Here is a 16,649-nt window from a genome sequence, read left to right as displayed (position 1 = left end):
GTCGGTACTCATGGCAAACCCCCCTACCCTGATATGATCAATGTTCTTTTGACCAAAGTATCACGCCCCTACGATCCGATTCCCCAACCTTTTTTACCCTATCCCTCCCCTATTCCCACTACCGCAACCATGCAGGCATCCGCTGGGTACACTGTTCCCCTTTTCGGAATCACCTTTCACCTTCACATTCACCCTTGTTATTTTATCTTCTGGCCTTCCTTCCCTTCTCCCACTTTATTACTAGCACCATTTCCCTTGCCTCCTGTTCTTTTTTCTTTTTTCTATGGCGGTTTTAATTAGACCAAGATTCTCCCTAGCATTTTTGCGAACGTCATGTATGCCCCAAGAAGTCATGTAACCCTTTCAAGAGAAACATAGCGATGAATCCCTTTTGACACTGAAAGTCCCGTATAATCCTGCCCTTTTCTCACATTGAAGTGTGATGGAAAAATCTGTATAGAGGAAATGATACATTAATAAACGTATGAGTAGCCAATATTCTCGCTTAGGCTGAATTGTGCCGTGCTGTAATATTTTCCACGATCATTCACATTCCCTAGTTGCCTTAATGCCTGATGCATGAAGTGGGGCGTGGTTACTATCAGCAGGTGACTGATAAGGGCACAATAATGAGAACCCTAAGCGCGCACATCCGCGAAAAAACTCACCGTCTTTTTCTTGCGCCGAGCTCGATCCTGAAGCAACCTCCTGTCCTCACCAACGCCGTCAATTCGACCTCGAGGTATGTCCTGCTCGCTGTTTTCTATTCATTTGCAGCCCCCCAGCTAGTCTGGGAGAGCAATCACCGTCTCGTCTTTGGCTACCTTTTCTCAATTCGGTCAAAATGGCGACCGAGAACACAGAAGCCAAAAGATGCAGGGTGATACGCTTCTCTCATCACGACACGGGCTTAAGAACCCCTGGGGGGCACTCTTTGCGCTCGAAGACTACTGGTGGCTGACTGGTTTCTCTCTTTCCGGGAGCAAAATTTCTCCAGCTGGGTGGATCCCGTTGCGGTGAGAAATTTGCTTCCTTAGAGAGTTTCGACTTATAGATACCTCATTTCTACGTTTCCTCGATTTGAGAATCTCAACCAACCGTCAAAATGGTCAAGACTTCCGTCCTCAACGATGCGCTCAACGCCATCAACAACGCCGAGAAGGCCGGTAAGCGCCAGGTCCTGATCAGACCTAGCTCCAAGGTCATTGTCAAGTTCCTCAGCGTCATGCAGAAGCACGGTACGTTTTGTCTTTTGCCTTCATACCATCATGAAGAAAGGTAGGAGTTTTGGAAACTTGCAAGATCTGGGGAGGACAAAGCATCATTCGGGCTGATAACTAGGCGGCGGTTTCGAATCTTAACCCACTCCACAACGTCTGCCCTTTAAGTGCCCGATATATTGAAGATTGTTTCATTGAAACATGTGAAGATCTTACAAGTTTCCAAAACTCCTCTTTTTCTTTGTGTTTGGCAGCTTTTAAATCTTCACTACATCACCTACTGACTTGCTATCAGGCTACATTGGCGAGTTCGAGGAGGTCGATGACCACCGCTCCGGCAAGATCGTCATCCAGCTCAACGGTCGCCTCAACAAGTGCGGTGTCATCAACCCCGCTACCCCGTCCAGCTCCCCGACATTGAGCAGTGGGCCGTCCAGCTCCTGCCCTCTCGTCAGTTCGGCTACGTTGTCCTGACCACCTCCGCCGGTATCATGGACCACGAGGAGGCTCGTCGCAAGCACGTTGCTGGCAAACTCCTTGGCTTCTTCTACTAGACAACTCCATCAGAATTGAAATAAAAAGTTTTGAGGTCTTGTCGGTGTGTCGGAAATAGCATGGCTTGGGTTTGATGTAGGAGCGAGGAAATGCTCAATGGTCGAGGCGTCTTGGCGAGCAGTTGAGGATAATACCCTGGCAGAAACGCCATAGATAGTTTTACTGGAGTGTGAATCTTGCACCTATCTCAATTCAGTCGGCTATTTCGATCATTCTTTCTTCCTAGGCCCATTTGCTTTAGCTTGTAAACTTCTAGATGTAGACACATCCGGACCGAGGTTCAACGTCCACCGCCTGATTCGCTTCCCCGCAAATCTCAGGAGTGGGAGGTTGACTATCCTGTCGATATTCCAATCACAATCTTTCTGTTGTAGTTACCTGTATCGTCGGCTTCTCAACTGCTACAATATGCCCTTGGACACAATATATCTAACGCGCCATGGCGTATGTACCTCGAGTCCACTCTCTTCCCCCGCCCCGGCTTCCGTTTCCATCCAGATCACTGACAACATCTCCAGCACCGCCTCAATTGGACAATCGACTACAAAACAGGCACATACAGAGCCCAATTCCCGACTCCAACTGGAAACCCTGCCGACCCAACCCTAACCTCCCATGGCGTCCGGCAATCGCACGAACTAGCCGCGCACATCGCGAGCCCGGCGTTCCAGCCCAAGCCGTTCCGCGTGTACTGCAGCCCCTTCTACCGCTGTCTGCAGACGATCCAGCCAACCGTCGAGGCGCTAAAGGCAAAGAAGCAGCACGAGCAAAGCAGCGACATCGACGCTTGCGCGGACTTTGACGTCAGGATCGAGAATGGGATAGGGTAGCGGCACCTACCTTACCACGGTTATCGAAGATACAAACTGCTAACACAGATACAAGGGAATGGTTCGGCCCAACCTCCTTCTTCGAGCACCCCTCCCCGGCCACACCGTCAACCCTCCACTCCCACTTCCCCAGCATCCTCCCGTCCCACCCTCAAAGCACACCCCGCACCTCCTCCCCTCCCCCGCGGCGAGACCATCGCACAGCTGCACGACCGCCTCGCCACTGCGCTGGCAGGCATAATCGCCGACGTGGACGCCGAGATCGCGGCCCTGGAGGACTCTCAGCCCCCGGACCAGCGCTCCAGCAAGGCGCTGCTTATCTGCTCGCATGCGGCACCCCTGATTGCCATGGGCCGGGCGTTGACGGGCGCGATGCCGGAGGATAGTTCCACCGAGGACTTTTTTGTTTTCACGGCGGGGTTGAGTACGTTTCGGCGGAGACGAAACGAAGTTGGTACGGCTAGGCCTGGGGCGGAGGTGTCGGCTGCGGAGGCGTTGGCTCCCGGGACGAAGATCCTGCGGGCTGAGACGAGGGTGCCGGATTGGCGCGGTGGGAAGGGTGTCGGGGGTGGATGGGACTGTGTGAAGAATGGGGACTGTGGGTTTCTCAGTACGGGGGCTGAGAGGGGCTGGTGAGTACTTCCTTCGAACCCTTGGTTTCCAGTGTTGGGAATAGGACTGATGTGGCGATGGATAGGCATTTCAATGGAGAGGAGTCGTTTGATACGGGCCCTATGGCGCCGCCGTCTGAGGTTCCTACTTCCCCTCAGGATACGTCGGCAGTGAAGCTTGGCCTGAAGTTGTGAATAGAGCATAGGGGTTGGTAGAAGAGAATCCCCAGCAGATACCCTAAACCGGGAACATAGAACCAACAGGCTTTGACCTTTAGTAACTAGAGAAGAACACAATGCCTGTTATGCAATTCAACTATTGAGGTAAAGATGTCAATGCATTTCGACGTATGTGCTATTCTACATCAGAATAATCAAAATGCAGGCTAGGTAAAACGCTCATGCGGTAACTCAACGCTAATGTCAAAGTCAAAAAAGAGAAACTGCTCGCTCATTCGTCAGGCTCAAGGGGTATCAAAGGCTCGGATTGATTAGTAGTCATAGTGTTCTGTTCGGCTGGCTCGACGCGCTCGTTTGCGCCGTTCGCTTCCTCATGAGACTCCTGCCGCTCCGCACTGTTCTCGCTGTCGTTCGCCGTCTCCTGCTGTCTGCGACGCTCCTCTTCTTCTCGTGCGAGCTGCGCGTTACGGGCTGCCTCGGCTGCATTTCGCACTTCAATCTGTCTTTCGCCCACCCCGGGAACCAAACTGGCAACGAACAGCGCTGCAGATCGTTCCAATCGCCGGACACCCTGGCGAAGCTGACCGGGCAGGCTGGCACGATTGTCGTTGAGCATGCCAGTGCCGTTCGCGGCAGCCTGAGCGCCATTATCGCCAGCAGCATCAGGAGCTACATGTAACAATCCCTCAAGGTGACGCTGGAGAGGAGCGACTGTCATATTGAACAGCTGCCGCGGAATTCTGGTCTCGGAAAGAAGAGAGGCAACCACGGCTAGCGTAACATATAAGACTCGCAACCAGGTTCCTGGCTCGCTGAACATGTAGCATAGAAAGTACAGCCGGACGAAGAGCCAGATGCGTCTAATATACCTGGAAAGATCAACCGGTCCATTGTTCACCGCTCGCTGGTTTAGCACAGCTTGCCGAACAACATTTTCCAGAACTACAGCCTCCTGATTGGCTCCGAATCCGGCTGGTTGAGCTGGAGCCTGCATGGGTGTAAACTCAGGAGTCTGCGACGCATGGAAGGAAGCAAGCGACGCCTGAATCGAGTTTGTCGCGCCCGGAGACGCGACTAGAGCTTGATATCCACCTGGTGACGATAGAAGGTACAGAGGAGGGCGCGCCGGTTCCGCGTTTGCAGAAGCGTTGGGAGCGAGGAGAGAGGGTTGCAATCTAGACTGCGTGATGCGAAGTTGATCCGCGCGAGTGTAGACGTTAAAAATACGAGAAAGCAACGCTTCAATGTTTCCGTTGCGTTCTGCACGTGGATCACTGTAGAGATCGTCTAGCATCTCACAAAGCTGATTACGAATACGAATGATTCGTTCTGCCGGAGGTGCGATTCCCAGTTGAAGCTGGTCCTCGGCATAGTTTACCTGTAGCTGTAGGACATCTAGACGAGCACGGAGATTCGTGGCCTGAGTCCCCGTGGACGGCAAATGACCAGCGGGCCAAGATCGGGGTTGGGGAAGGTCTGAAGGGCCCAGTGGCCCATGGACTCTTGTTGACCATCTCGCAGGAGGGTAACCCGACTGAAAGACACCCGTCCGCTGTTGTGCGCCTGCTTGATCCACGGAGGGAGTTGAGGTTGCGACCCCTGCGGTCCCGATCTGGGTTGTTGCGCGGCGGTCCGAATTTGTCGGCGGATCTGGTCAATGTTACGCTGAAGGGCAAGTCCGATCTCAGCTTCATGTGGTACGCCAGCAGGTATCGAGCCCCTTTGTCCGAAACTCTGAGTAGAAGTCGGAAGAGTCGGAAGTGCAGAAGACCATGCTCTATTGAGAAAAGGGTCTGGTAGGCGACCAGTTGCAGGGGGGTCGGAAGCGGATGGAGTAAAGGTTACGGTGGAGGGCGGTGGAAGAGCAAGATGCATGGAATATTCGGTACTCTACGCGTATCCTCAATTGTCAGTAGCTATTCCAAATGCGAGAGGCTCAGCCAAATAAAGGCGATTGGCGGTGGAGCTTACATCCGTGGGGCCCAGGACACTTTCCAGTGTCATAGCATCGTCTGAAAGTGCCCTTCCGCGCCATATCAATCTCTGGTTACTCGGCGCTGGACGGCTTGGTATTGATTCGGTCAAGCGAGCCTTGAGACCAGCCACAGTCGTAGAGAGGGGAAGATCATCGAAGGTGAAGCGATTGGGTAGAGACGGGCAGAGTACGTGCAAGGTGATGCTGCGTGGAACGTTCTCCAACGCTGCAGCTGGTTGATCAGAAGAATTGGACGCCATAATCGTAAAACCCGATGTTTCTACTTTCAAAAGTTTGACCGAAGTGTAGCTGACAGATGCTCATAGTCCTCTCGGGTACATGACGCTGTAGCTGTCGTGAAGGCCGAGAAATGATGACAAGCAATCAGATTTTGCAAAGTCGAGACCGGAGTCAAGTATTCAAACAATAAATTCAAATGGAATATTCATTCCTCGGTTGGTCGGAAACAGGCGTAAAAGAAGGAAGATGGAACTATCAAAGTGGAGCGCGGAGAGAGCGGCGTTGAGGATGACGGTGTCCTTTTCATCGGTCCGTCGGTCAGTACCACATCAGTTGGAGGTAGAGGTCCAGACGGAAATTATTTAATAAGCTGCACTTGCAAATGACCCCACGTACTCAGAGACAGAACGAGGTAGAGAATAGGGAGAAACCTAATGAAAAAGAATGGGATAAACAACCGACGCTGCAGAGTATTGAAGAAGCCGATAGACACGTTTATTCTGCCGGGCGGTGGGCATCGCATGACGCAAAACTTAGAGAAATAATATGGGCATACAACTTGGCTGACAACAAATCAATCTCATCTCAGTCTGCTTGTACTGGACACCACATACATCATCGCTATCTCTTCTCCCGTAAGGGATGATGTCTCTGGAGTAGATCAGTGATTATGGCCCTGTGCCTCTCCAACTGTTCTGCGCCTTTTCGCCGGAAGCTCACGATTACCCCTAATGGGGGCAGAGCTGCAGTAATGGATATGGTGTCTTTCAGAGCAACTGGTCGACGCAGGACCGGTCCTAGAGAATTTTCTACAAAGTCTTGGAAGCAGTACAATGGCCAGAACAACCATGAGCGTTCGTCCCCAAGGGGCTCCTTTGGATCTCGACTTCGATTTGCCTTGCGAACCACAAAAGTAGAATGGTACCCAATTCCCGTCGGTCTGGGTATCGGTTTGCTGGGTTTACTGCACTTTTACAAGTCACAGCGGGCGGAACGAGAACGCGCCGAGAGGGAGGCACTTGGAGAGTCGTTTGATTTCGAGAAACCCCCTCCACGTCCCCGAGTCAGGCCCAGCGGACCATGGCAGGTCCAAATCCTGTCGACATTGCCTCTCAAGGCAATGTCTCGCTGGTGGGGAGCCTTCAACGAGCTGGAACTACCTTATTATCTTCGTGTTCCCGGATTCAAACTTTATTCCTGGATCTTCGGTGTCAATCTGGATGAGGTAGCCGAACCAGACCTTCACACGTATCCAAATTTGGCCGCCTTCTTCTATCGCAAACTAAAGCCAGGTGTACGACCAATAGATCCTGACCCTCGCGCCATTGTCTCCCCGTCAGATGGCCGCATCCTGCAATTTGGTCTGATTGACCGCGGTGAGGTGGAACAAGTCAAGGGTATAACGTACAGCTTGGATGCGCTCTTAGGTGCTGCCACACCGACTTCCGCTGATCACAGCAAGAAATTTATGAACCACATGACAGAACCATCCCATAAAGATGCAGCTAATATGTTAGCTGATGAGGAATTCGCCAAAGTGAACGGCATCTCGTATACGCTGCCGACCCTCCTTGCAGGAGACAAGGGAGGGGCACGGAGACGGGCGGCTTCTTTGGACGCATCCACAAAGTCAGAAGCTGCTGCAGAAGAAGCAGTGAAGGCCGAAATTGCTCGCGGCGACGGCTCTCCGTGGTATGCGCCTAAGCCGACATCGAACAATGCGCTCTACTACGTGGTAATCTATCTTGCGCCCGGTGACTATCATCGCTTCCACTCTCCCGTGTCATGGGTTGTTGAGAGTCGTCGACACTTTGCAGGCGAACTATACTCTGTGTCACCTTATCTACAACGTCACTTACCCGGTCTTTTTACTCTCAACGAGCGAGTTGCTCTGCTGGGTCGTTGGCGATGGGGCTTTTTCAGCTACATCCCAGTAGGCGCCACTAACGTGGGGTCCATCAAGATCAATTTCGACTCAGAATTACGCACGAACAGTCTCACCACAGACACAGTTGCAGACAGGGCTGCAGCACTTGCCGCACAGAGGGGCGAGCAATATCCTGGATTCGTTGAGGCAACCTACCTCCATGCAAGCAGGACGCTAGGTGGCCATCCCCTGCAGAGAGGAGATGAAATGGGTGGCTTCCAATTGGGTAGCTCCATCGTGCTTGTCTTTGAGGCTCCGATGGGAACCAGGAAATCATTTGACATTGGTTGGGAAGAAGGGAAACGTGAAGGAGGATGGAACTGGACGATTCAGAAAGGCCAGCGTATCAAGATGGGCCAGAAGATGGGTTACGTGGACATTCAGGAATAGAAAGGACTCTGACCAGGATTGGCATCGGAGCGGGTTTGATTTCAACAGCGCATCCTGCTCCTACTCTTGGGTCCGATTTGTTACGGCTGCTCGTCATTGTATTATAGCATATCTTCTAGTAAATCTGTTTTTAGACGGTTCAACCTGTGGCACTTATAGAGAGGTACTAATTGAAAAAACACGTTGGTCTTTACTGTATGGTCATTGTTTGCAGCACGTGACATCAACGCGGAGATTCAACTGTTCGCCGACGCGATAAGATCAAGAAGTCGGAGTAGATTCCGCGTAGAGGGAGCGTTCCGTACAGGTCCTCCAACACGAGCTTCTGAGATGCCTGGATAAACGCAAAGCTCACGCAGACTATCTCAACTTCCCTCAGAGCCTCACAATGCCTCGCCATCACCTCCTCCGAAGACACCCCGCGCCAGTCCCAGAAACAAACTCCGATGAAACCCCACAGCAACAAACAAGCAGATCGCGACTGGGCCATGGATCTGCTCAAACACAATTCCAGACGCCCCCATCGCGGAATATCCCGCAATTGCATTCTTCATCTGGTCCTGCCGAGATGGCTGAGGCCGCTCCCGCACACTCTGGTGCCGCTGCGCAAGCTGCGCTGTTTTCTCTGTTCGGGCGGGGAGTTTCTGGCCGTCAGCGAGGGCAGATGATGGACGAGGACGATCAAGACGACGAAGAAGAAGAAGACGTGGGCGAGGAAGACGAGGACGTAGATCAGAGTTATGAAATGGACCATCGGCGTCTAGACCTGGAGCCAGAGGAGGAAGAGAGGGATTTCTCCGCAGAGGAGATGGAAGGCATGGCTGGCGAGCAGTTGGAAGGCGAAGAAGACGAAGATGAATTGATGCACGATCGGGGTAAGCTAGCGCAGTCACATTTCCCTTCGGTTCTACCGGAAAGGTGACAATTACTCATCTACTCCACAGACAGGTCGCCCTCGCCGCTACCAAGCAACCTCCGCGAAATATCCTCCCTAGCCTCGTGGACCGTCTCGACACACAAACCAGGCTGCGGTGTTGCGGCCCTCCGTCACCCCTCACCCACCCAGTACTGGCAATCGGACGGGCCCCAACCGCACATGCTAACCCTGCATTTCTTCAAGCTTGTCGCAGTGGTCAAAATCCGCGTCTACCTCGACTTCGAAATGGACGAAAGCTACACACCTACCAAGATGGTATTCCTAGCCGGCATGGGCGGCAACGACCTGGTCGAGTTCGCAACATGGGAAGGCGAAGGGCCGTGCGGCTGGGTCGATATACCTCTGGAAGGGGTGGGTGGCCGAGACGGCGGCTGGGTCCGGAGGCGACGGCGGAAGCGCACGCGGACCCGTCTCCAGGACGGAAAGGGCAAGGGCAAAGGGAAGTCCAAGGGCGTCGCATGGCCAGACTATATGTTTTCAGACTCGGAGAACCCGGTTGAATACGACGAAGCGGCGTACGACTACGACGACGGCGAAAGCGCCAGCGAGGACGACGAAGACGACCCATATGCGGGGAACGTGCTGAAAGCCATGGTGATCCAAATGCGCGTGACGGAGAACCATCAGAACGGGAAGGATACGCATGTGCGCGGGTTCCAGGTATTTGCGCGCGACGACGATCGACGGCGCATGGGCAATGCCCCCTCGGCCTCTGCGGATGGACGGACCCGAAGGCACAGCGCTCGGCGGTCCCTTCGCGGAAGTCTCAATGATGGTGGGGCTGAGGGACGTAATCCCAATGGGGATGCTGACGGGGGTAGGGTCGGTGGTCTGGAGGAGCCAGACTGGATGGGGGAGCCTGTAATACGATAGGAATGGGAGTCGTGACTGGGCTTTGCGCCCATGTATGTCTTATCATTTCGGGTGGCATTCTGCAAAATGGTGTTCGCGGCGGGTTCTCGTTTCTCAACCAAGCGACAGGTGCATGAGGGCGGGTTTGCTATCGGTATTGTGTGTTTGCCAGTTCAAGATACCCATTTCTTACTTTCATTATATTCTACTACATTTGGCGAGCGCGCTGCTGGGGCATCGGATGCTATCGACAATCACGGGCCAATGGCCTCGATATTCTGATAATTAATAAAGTATTGAGTCATATCTATTTAAATCTGCTCAAGTCATGTCCCATTTGACATTACATGGGACTGAAATTGCTCGTGCGACGAGAAAACCGAAAAAACTTGCTTTTGTTGATCAATCATTGCTTCAACAGCTTCTCCAGCTCGGCAGCAACAGCATCGCCGACCTGGCTAGTTGTCGACTTGCCGCCAATATCGGCAGTACGGACACCAGCCTCGATCACATTGCGGACAGCCGTCTCGATGGCCTTGGCGTCATCCATGCGGTTCAGGGAGTACTGCATCATCATGGCAACGGAGAGAATGGCAGCGACGGGGTTGACGATGCCCTTGCCTGCAATGTCGGGGGCGGAACCTGTTTTATGTCAGCGTACACTCAGATCGCAAGCTGTAGACGACAGAAGAAACTACGTACCGTGGATAGGCTCGTAGATACCGTTGACCTTGGTCTTTCCGTCCGGAATACCGCTCAAGCTCGCGCTGGGCAAGAGGCCCAGAGAACCAGGGATAACGCTCGCCTCATCACTGATGATGTCACCGAACAGGTTGCTAGTGACAACAATACCATTGAGCTTCCTAGGCTCCTTGACCATGATCATGGCCGCGGAGTCAATGAGCTGGTGCTCGACCTTGAGCTGGGGGAACTCCTTAGCCATGACCTCCGTCACGGTCTTCCGCCACAGCCGGCTTGTAGCGAGGACGTTGGCCTTGTCCAAGCTCCACACGGGGAGAGGGGGGTTGTGCTGCAGGGCGAGGTGGGCCGCGAGACGGGTGATGCGCTCGATTTCCGCGCGGGAGTACGGCTCCGTGTCCATGGCGAAGCCGCTGCCGTCGTCCTCCTTGCGCTCGCCGAAGTAGATCCCGCCGGTCAGTTCGCGGATGATGTTGAAGTCGACGCCGCGGCAGACTTCGGGGCGGAGAGGGGAGCCGGCGACCAGCGACGGGGCGGCGAAGTTGCAGGGGCGCAGGTTACCGAATGTGCCCATCTCCTTGCGCAGTCTGAGGAGACCCTGTTCGGGGCGGACGGCGCCAGTGCCCCATTTCTACGGGTTGCGTTAGCTTTCGGCCCTGGAGGTTGGGTGAGAGTGTGTTCACGTACGGGCCCGCCAATGGCACCGAGGAGAACGGCATCGGCGTTCTTTGCGGCGTTCAGAGCTTCGTCGGTCAGGGGAGATCCGGTAGCATCGATCGATGCCTACAGGGTTCTTGTGAGCATTGGCCGAAGAAATGCCGGTTTGAGATTGTCACTTACACCACCGAGAAGTTGATCCTGGAGGTTGAAGGTAGCATCGTCACGGCACTTCTCGATGACGCGGAGGACCTAGCATTTGACGGGCCGTTTTAGTTGATGTGATGATTTGCAACGAAACCACTGATAATGTGTCTCCGTCGACAGCGACATCGTTGTCTGCTCACCTTGATTGCCTCAGTGGTCACCTATGGTCAAAGGTATACTCATTAGCTATGCGACGCGAGATATACCTGCTTGGGATCTCGAACTTACCTCCGGACCACAGTGGTCACCAGCAAAAACGACAATGTTATATGACGGCATTGTGAGTATACAATAGAAGAAAGAATTGAACCTGGGGAGATTGAAGAACAATTGCAGGTAGCGAAGTTGAAATATCCCTCAAGATATGGAGGGGTGGATGCACCCCGCGCGCCGACACCGGAGAGTGACGGAGATCCTTCGGAATCCACCTTAAGCCGATTGGACTTGGAGCTATACAAAACACTCATACTTTTGAGACGGCTATCTGAGGAACATTAAATGCTACTGAGCATATAAATATAGATAGACGAATTAATTCCTGGTTATTGATTACACCTGATACACCTAGCCATAGTAATGTTGATGATTTGTTGACATGCATTTTGAATATGTCCACTGATTCTCATGAAAACAGATTAAAAATACTTAGCAAGGCGTAAGGAAGAAGCCTAGTTGACAAGAAGAAAAGAAGGAAATGAAGAAAAAGAAGAACTCTAAGAATGATGCCAGAGCAGGCATCTGTAGTGCGAACACTCGCCTATAAGAGGGTCCCACAACCAGATGGACCCCATTGACTGCTCTCTTCGTAAGATGCTTTTGAAAGAACCAGGGTGTTCCCACAAAGCGGATGAATAACAGAAAGCAGACCGATAATTGCAGCCAGCGCTGCTTCTTAGCCTCAGGATACTGACCATAGGATCGAACCATGCATAAAGAAGCTGGAAGCCAACAAAGCAGAGACAAAGGCTCCGTTGGCGACAAGCAATTCAATGATGAAGCGCCCAATCGAAAAAAGCACTGGACACGGACAGTCGAGTGCCACCTTGACAAAAGCCCCAAGTGAGGAAGGCTAGCCCACTTGGGCGATGCAGCGTTCGAACAGTCTACAGTGTCTTCCCCTCCCGTTCAGCCTTGCGTCTGGCAAGATCACCTTCCGCAAGCCACTTGCTAGCCTTCACCAGCTGAACGACGTTGATGAATTGCTTCAGAGCCATGACTGGGGCGGAGATTCCGGTGATAACCCAAGGCCAGAAGCTGTCAATCTTGTTTGCCCGGGCAAGCTCCAGAGCTCCGGCGCTCCAGGGGCTACCGAGAGCCGGAGGCGCAGTGGGATCTTGAGCTTGAAGAAGCGAGGGGGAGAGAATAGGAGACGAAAAGGAGAGCAGATATAGACCAATGAAGAAAAGTTCATTGAGGGCACAGCAAATGAAAAGGACCGTCTGCAGGCTCTGTCAGCCATCAATTCTTCCTTTCGTAGACATTGCATCGCACTCACCTTGCTGTGGTAGTATTGGTACAGAATCCAGCTTCTGGTAGCCTCAACGTTCTTGTGGCTCTGGCTAGCTCCTCCCATGCTAAGCGTGGCGTACATGTGCATGTAGTGACTGGCGAGGTCCAGAGAAATCAGGCTCTGGAAAAGGATCGACCACCGCGGCCATGCGGAGCTGAGGAATACCAGTAGACAGGCGGTTGTGCACCGGTCCGTCACCATGTCGAGCACCGCACCAAAAGTGGTGGACTGATTGTAGTACCGCGCTGCATATCCATCCAACGCATCCAACAAGCATGATACGCTATATAGTAAAGAGCATGTTCGTGGGTGGAGGGGCATGTAGTAAAGAGAGGCAATGGTCAAGAAAACTCGTGAATATCCTGCAGCGTTGCGCCAGCGGTCAGCGTCTCATCCAGACAAGGGAACCTGTACATAATTTACTTACCGATGAGGTTCGGAATGAATAGAAACACATTCTCCCTAGCCTCCGCGTCAGGAGAAGGGGAGCTGCTTTTTCGGGGGGATTTCCGCGTCGTGCCGTTGCTGGTAGTCGTCACGTCGCTATCCTCTGATTGAGCAGCCAGGGCGGCTTTTTGTCTTCTCGTTCTGGCACTCATAATGAAATATGTGCGACACGCAATATATGAGGTGGAAAAGTCGCCCCGGATAGGAAGGCTTGTAGCTGGTAAGGTGTGGAGTAACCGACAAGTATAATAGAGGATAAGCTGTGACGCCGCAGCGGCCGCACTGAGAGGTCTTGTCCGAAGTCTCAATGGCCAAACTAGACTTAATGATGTAAGCCGCGCACAGTCGCGTGCCGATCGAAAATCAGGAGTTGATATGATGATTATCCAACTGCAATAACCACGATCAATGAGTCTGGCCAGGGAGTGATAAAGACAAGTCGTTAGTTGTGGAGAGAGACAGAGCTTACCGAGCGAGATTTGTAAAGCACGTACCGACGAGTTCCGCTTTGCTGTGACGCGGCCCTCCTGGGACGACACTCGATCTCAAGGACTTAGGGAAGTAAGGTGAATTTAATGAGCGTAGGGAAACATATGATAAGGCTGGCGCTGCTTGAACAGCCTTATATTTCAACCTTGATTACTCCGTAGCTGGGTGAACAATCAGGAGACGTCCGGGGAAAGTTGCTTGGTCGTGTGTGTTATGTTGGCGATAAGGCCGATAAGCAATGAAGCTTTCGCAGCGTCAAACCAAGAGCAAGCGGCACTTTGTTGCTACTGGAGACAATGGCAGGACAAGTGAGGATGATCAGATTGAGGACACAAGCCAGATGGCCAGAAAATCTGCTGGCCTTAACAACCGTGTTCGATGAGCCCTGTGCGCAGCAGAAATCTCGTATGAAGTCAGAGGCGGCTGCTTGCGGATAATCCGCATCAGTATCAAACTCCCAGTGACAATGCAAATCCGACTCTAGACTGAATATTACCGTGCATCTGTAGGTATTTTCATTTGGTATATCCGAGTATTGGTATATCCGAGTATCTCAAGTACACAATATCAGTTTAACGTAACAAAAGAAAACCCCCTTCGGCCCTAAATCCAAGAGAATGTATGTACAGCAGGATTCAAAGGGTCCTAGCCACCAGCAGTGTCTGTGAAGAATTACAACAAAAAGAATATGTACAATTATGGGTATTAATGGCTCGTGCTCATCGCCGTGAACTGCGCGGATCAGTTGCTTCTTGTCGGCGCCATTCTCGGGATTCTTTGGTCCCCAGACTTCCAAGTCCTCCTTCCAGTCGACGCTCCCAGCCGCCCAAACGAACAACGAGGCATGTTGCATTATCCCCTTCTTTTGTCACTTCCGTTGCGAAGTTGACCACGTTTCGAGCCCCTTCGTCCGGCGTCTTTGCCTCCTTGATGATGTCGACAACTTCTTGATCGGTGAGCGTTCCGCTAATCCCATCAGTCATGAGGACTAAGAATGAGTACTCTGCTGGACCCATCTCGATGCGCCGGATTTCTGGTTCTGCAGATACGCCGATGCGTTTCGATTGGACGTCGCCAAAGGCACGCGTATTCGCTAAACCACTCATGCGCTCCTCACCAAAGGAATCGGTTACAAATGTGGCGGCATATCGCCTCAAGCGATTGGCTTCGATTGGGGAGGAAGGATGATGGTTGGACGTCAGTGGGATCGCCTCTCCCGTTGCAGTAGAACATAGCACAATCCTCGTGTCACCCACATGCGAGATCAGGAGACTCGACGGCGCGGATGGGTGCCAGAACGGAGTGGGAGTCGGAGTCGAGATGAGGGCAACACTGGCTGTGCTGCCTCCCTTGAATCGTCGGTAACCGCCAAGCTTCATCTGCTGGGTGTGCTTTGGCCCGTACAGAATGTCATCCTGGTACTGCGGCTTATGAGCCGTGGCCAGTTCATCGTCTTCCTTGGCGGCTTGCGCTGAAACGAAGTCAAGGTCCGCCCGCAGAAACGCGTACTCTAGAATCTCTTCAATCGTGACGCCCCCTGCATGATCGTCCCCATTGCATGTCGCGCTCCCGTTTCCTTGAGCAGCGTTCCCACGATAGGAGAAGTGGGCCGGCACAAATCGCTTGAAGTAACCTCCGACGAGCCTTCTCCAATTCTGAACTAGGGTTTTCTCCATTTCCGCCATTCTCTTATGATTGCCCCGTTGTATGATGGGCAGATCGCCCCGAGAGATCTCCGACTCATTCTTGAAAAAGTGGGCCTCTCGGTCCTTGCTCAGGCTCGACTGGAACTCCGATTCGGCTGCCGTGTCCTGTATATATTCATGTAACGTGTCTTTCAAGAATGTGCTGCATTCGCTCCCTCCATGCCCATCAAACACGCCAAAGTAGAAGACTTGCGGGTCGCCGCTGGCGCTATCTGCACCCCGGTTCTCCAGAGGCGCAGCGGTGCGCTTGATAGTCACGGACGCAGGGGGTCGCTTCGCGAAGGCAGGAATATCAAGGACGCCAGCCTGGTGTGTATCCTCATTCGAGACACGAGTCCCACGGGATGTGGCAGCACCGAAGTGGTGTTTCGCACTGCGCAGCGGTATTCGGACGACGGTGGTCTCGCGGTCAACTAGCGCCTGGAAGGAGGTCGGTGGATGTGATATCGCCCCGGTATGAGGTACAGAAGCGGAGCGAGGAAATTTATGATAGGAACTAGATAGTCCTCTGGGATCTGGATGTAGGGACGAGGATGGCAGGTGGGTAACAAAGTAGTCGTGGAATTCAGGCCGCTTGACAGTCCGGGAATTGGCGGACGCCGCCGAGTTCGTATTCTGATGACGCTTTGGTAATGCAACGAAAGCTTGAGGTAAACATCAGGTCAGTAAGCGCGTCGAACGTCTCACAGGATCATTGCAGACACAGCTCCGAGATCTGTATAGCGGCGTCGGAGATAAGACGTGCGGGAGGGGGAAACAGGAGCAGAGCTCGACATACTGTAGTTCGTCAAGGTCCACGTCCGGACAGTGACTCGCCTCGCAGGAGCCCAAATCATGGAAGTGAAGGCATTGAAAAGTAACCAGCGTTGGAATATGTTCAAAAATAGTTTATTACAGACACCCTCGCAGGTTCATGCTGGAGAGATCCTGTCTTGGTCTCGGAGATCGGCGAAGAGAGGCTCTTTTGCCGGGGGTGCGGCCCAAGTGTCTTCGCGACGGAGAAATGCCACGGCAGTTTGCTCTGGTGATGATGACATTTCCTCTTGGCAGCGACTATACATCACCATAATCCAAACTGCACAATAGTGGATTATGGATCGAAGAGTGCATCGAGGACAATCACGGACACGTTCTAGAGGGGATACTGCACCGTTTTGATGCTAAGCTCTAGATTTGCCACTCTGAGCTTCTAATCACGGCCGACACGACGTTAGTTT

At 52.8% G+C, this 16,649-nt stretch overlaps 9 protein-coding genes across 9 annotated transcripts; 4 read left to right on the top strand and 5 right to left on the bottom strand.

Annotated features, from left to right (window-relative positions):
• The first annotated feature begins 694 nt into the window (after positions 1-694).
• Positions 695-1,893, top strand: P174DRAFT_441002 (40S ribosomal protein uS8). Its single transcript, XM_024827198.1, has 3 exons — positions 695-1,238; positions 1,516-1,601; positions 1,628-1,893. The coding sequence occupies exons 1-3, from the start codon at positions 1,106-1,108 to the stop codon at positions 1,772-1,774; spliced, it is 366 nt and encodes a 121-aa protein (XP_024682351.1). The 5' UTR covers positions 695-1,105; the 3' UTR covers positions 1,775-1,893.
• A 225-nt stretch (positions 1,894-2,118) lies between these two features.
• On the top strand, positions 2,119-3,542 carry P174DRAFT_503601 (phosphoglycerate mutase family protein). The gene is made up of 4 exons (XM_024831173.1): positions 2,119-2,219; positions 2,294-2,601; positions 2,635-3,237; positions 3,303-3,542. The coding sequence occupies exons 1-4, from the start codon at positions 2,184-2,186 to the stop codon at positions 3,409-3,411; spliced, it is 1,056 nt and encodes a 351-aa protein (XP_024682350.1). The 5' UTR covers positions 2,119-2,183; the 3' UTR covers positions 3,412-3,542.
• P174DRAFT_441000 (uncharacterized protein) lies at positions 3,534-6,047 on the bottom strand. Its single transcript, XM_024827197.1, has 3 exons — positions 5,368-6,047; positions 5,061-5,286; positions 3,534-4,995 (listed from the first exon to the last, which is right to left on the bottom strand). The coding sequence occupies exons 1-3, from the start codon at positions 5,629-5,631 to the stop codon at positions 3,668-3,670; spliced, it is 1,818 nt and encodes a 605-aa protein (XP_024682349.1). The 5' UTR covers positions 5,632-6,047; the 3' UTR covers positions 3,534-3,667.
• Positions 6,048-6,186: 139 nt separating this feature from the next.
• On the top strand, positions 6,187-8,111 carry P174DRAFT_440999 (phosphatidylserine decarboxylase 1). The gene has a single exon (XM_024827196.1). It carries the CDS (start codon positions 6,282-6,284, stop codon positions 7,926-7,928), a length of 1,647 nt encoding a protein of 548 aa, XP_024682348.1. The 5' UTR covers positions 6,187-6,281; the 3' UTR covers positions 7,929-8,111.
• Positions 8,112-8,218: 107 nt separating this feature from the next.
• Positions 8,219-9,892, top strand: P174DRAFT_388602 (anaphase promoting complex subunit DOC1). The gene is made up of 2 exons (XM_024823417.1): positions 8,219-8,803; positions 8,873-9,892. Exons 1-2 carry the CDS (start codon positions 8,317-8,319, stop codon positions 9,736-9,738), a joined length of 1,353 nt encoding a protein of 450 aa, XP_024682347.1. The 5' UTR covers positions 8,219-8,316; the 3' UTR covers positions 9,739-9,892.
• Positions 9,893-9,968: 76 nt separating this feature from the next.
• Positions 9,969-11,559, bottom strand: leu2A (3-isopropylmalate dehydrogenase LEU2; the record flags this gene model as incomplete). Its single annotated transcript, XM_024823416.1, has 6 exons — positions 9,969-10,359; positions 10,420-11,047; positions 11,104-11,199; positions 11,257-11,325; positions 11,421-11,441; positions 11,509-11,559. 6 exons carry the CDS (start codon positions 11,557-11,559, stop codon positions 10,124-10,126), a joined length of 1,101 nt encoding a protein of 366 aa, XP_024682346.1. The 3' UTR covers positions 9,969-10,123.
• Positions 11,560-11,807: 248 nt separating this feature from the next.
• Positions 11,808-12,346, bottom strand: P174DRAFT_160328 (uncharacterized protein). The gene has a single exon (XM_024821202.1). The coding sequence runs from the start codon at positions 12,205-12,207 to the stop codon at positions 11,926-11,928; it is 282 nt and encodes a 93-aa protein (XP_024682345.1). The 5' UTR covers positions 12,208-12,346; the 3' UTR covers positions 11,808-11,925.
• Positions 12,347-12,383: 37 nt separating this feature from the next.
• P174DRAFT_371199 (CDP-diacylglycerol--inositol 3-phosphatidyltransferase) lies at positions 12,384-13,389 on the bottom strand (the record flags this gene model as incomplete). Its single annotated transcript, XM_024822366.1, has 3 exons — positions 12,384-12,719; positions 12,776-13,152; positions 13,218-13,389. The coding sequence occupies 3 exons, from the start codon at positions 13,387-13,389 to the stop codon at positions 12,384-12,386; spliced, it is 885 nt and encodes a 294-aa protein (XP_024682344.1).
• An 847-nt stretch (positions 13,390-14,236) lies between these two features.
• Positions 14,237-16,539, bottom strand: P174DRAFT_440996 (PP2C family serine/threonine-protein phosphatase). The gene is made up of 2 exons (XM_024827195.1): positions 16,211-16,539; positions 14,237-16,076 (listed from the first exon to the last, which is right to left on the bottom strand). The coding sequence occupies exons 1-2, from the start codon at positions 16,266-16,268 to the stop codon at positions 14,446-14,448; spliced, it is 1,689 nt and encodes a 562-aa protein (XP_024682343.1). The 5' UTR covers positions 16,269-16,539; the 3' UTR covers positions 14,237-14,445.
• Positions 16,540-16,649: the final 110 nt, after the last annotated feature.

This window comes from Aspergillus novofumigatus (genome assembly GCF_002847465.1).
Source record: "Aspergillus novofumigatus IBT 16806 chromosome Unknown P174scaffold_4, whole genome shotgun sequence".
NCBI classification, from domain to species: Eukaryota; Fungi; Ascomycota; class Eurotiomycetes; order Eurotiales; family Aspergillaceae; genus Aspergillus; species Aspergillus novofumigatus.
Note: the sequence above shows the minus strand (reverse complement) of the source record. Positions and strands in the feature narration are given on the sequence as shown.

Bases quoted from the DNA above. Each gene is read 5' to 3' on its own strand.
- P174DRAFT_441002 (XM_024827198.1), top strand. From the start codon at position 1,106: ATGGTCAAGACTTCCGTCCTCAACGATGCGCTCAACGCCATCAACAAC. The intron at 1,239-1,515 runs GTACGTTTTGTC...ACTTGCTATCAG, and splicing joins CAGCGTCATGCAGAAGCACG to GCTACATTGGCGAGTTCGAG. The intron at 1,602-1,627 runs GTCATCAACCCC...TACCCCGTCCAG, and splicing joins GTCGCCTCAACAAGTGCGGT to CTCCCCGACATTGAGCAGTG.
- P174DRAFT_440999 (XM_024827196.1), top strand. From the start codon at position 6,282: ATGGCCCTGTGCCTCTCCAACTGTTCTGCGCCTTTTCGCCGGAAGCTC.
- P174DRAFT_388602 (XM_024823417.1), top strand. From the start codon at position 8,317: ATGCCTCGCCATCACCTCCTCCGAAGACACCCCGCGCCAGTCCCAGAA. The intron at 8,804-8,872 runs GTAAGCTAGCGC...TCTACTCCACAG, and splicing joins TGAATTGATGCACGATCGGG to ACAGGTCGCCCTCGCCGCTA.
- P174DRAFT_160328 (XM_024821202.1), bottom strand. From the start codon at position 12,207: ATGGTTCGATCCTATGGTCAGTATCCTGAGGCTAAGAAGCAGCGCTGG.
- P174DRAFT_440996 (XM_024827195.1), bottom strand. From the start codon at position 16,268: ATGATTTGGGCTCCTGCGAGGCGAGTCACTGTCCGGACGTGGACCTTG. The intron at 16,077-16,210 runs GTATGTCGAGCT...GTTTACCTCAAG, and splicing joins GTGGACCTTGACGAACTACA to CTTTCGTTGCATTACCAAAG.
- P174DRAFT_503601 (XM_024831173.1), top strand. From the start codon at position 2,184: ATGCCCTTGGACACAATATATCTAACGCGCCATGGC. The intron at 2,220-2,293 runs GTATGTACCTCG...CAACATCTCCAG, and splicing joins TATATCTAACGCGCCATGGC to CACCGCCTCAATTGGACAAT. The intron at 3,238-3,302 runs GTGAGTACTTCC...GGCGATGGATAG, and splicing joins ACGGGGGCTGAGAGGGGCTG to GCATTTCAATGGAGAGGAGT.
- P174DRAFT_441000 (XM_024827197.1), bottom strand. From the start codon at position 5,631: ATGGCGTCCAATTCTTCTGATCAACCAGCTGCAGCGTTGGAGAACGTT. The intron at 5,287-5,367 runs GTAAGCTCCACC...GGATACGCGTAG, and splicing joins GTGTCCTGGGCCCCACGGAT to AGTACCGAATATTCCATGCA. The intron at 4,996-5,060 runs GTAACATTGACC...TCGGGACCGCAG, and splicing joins GATCGGACTTGCCCTTCAGC to GGGTCGCAACCTCAACTCCC.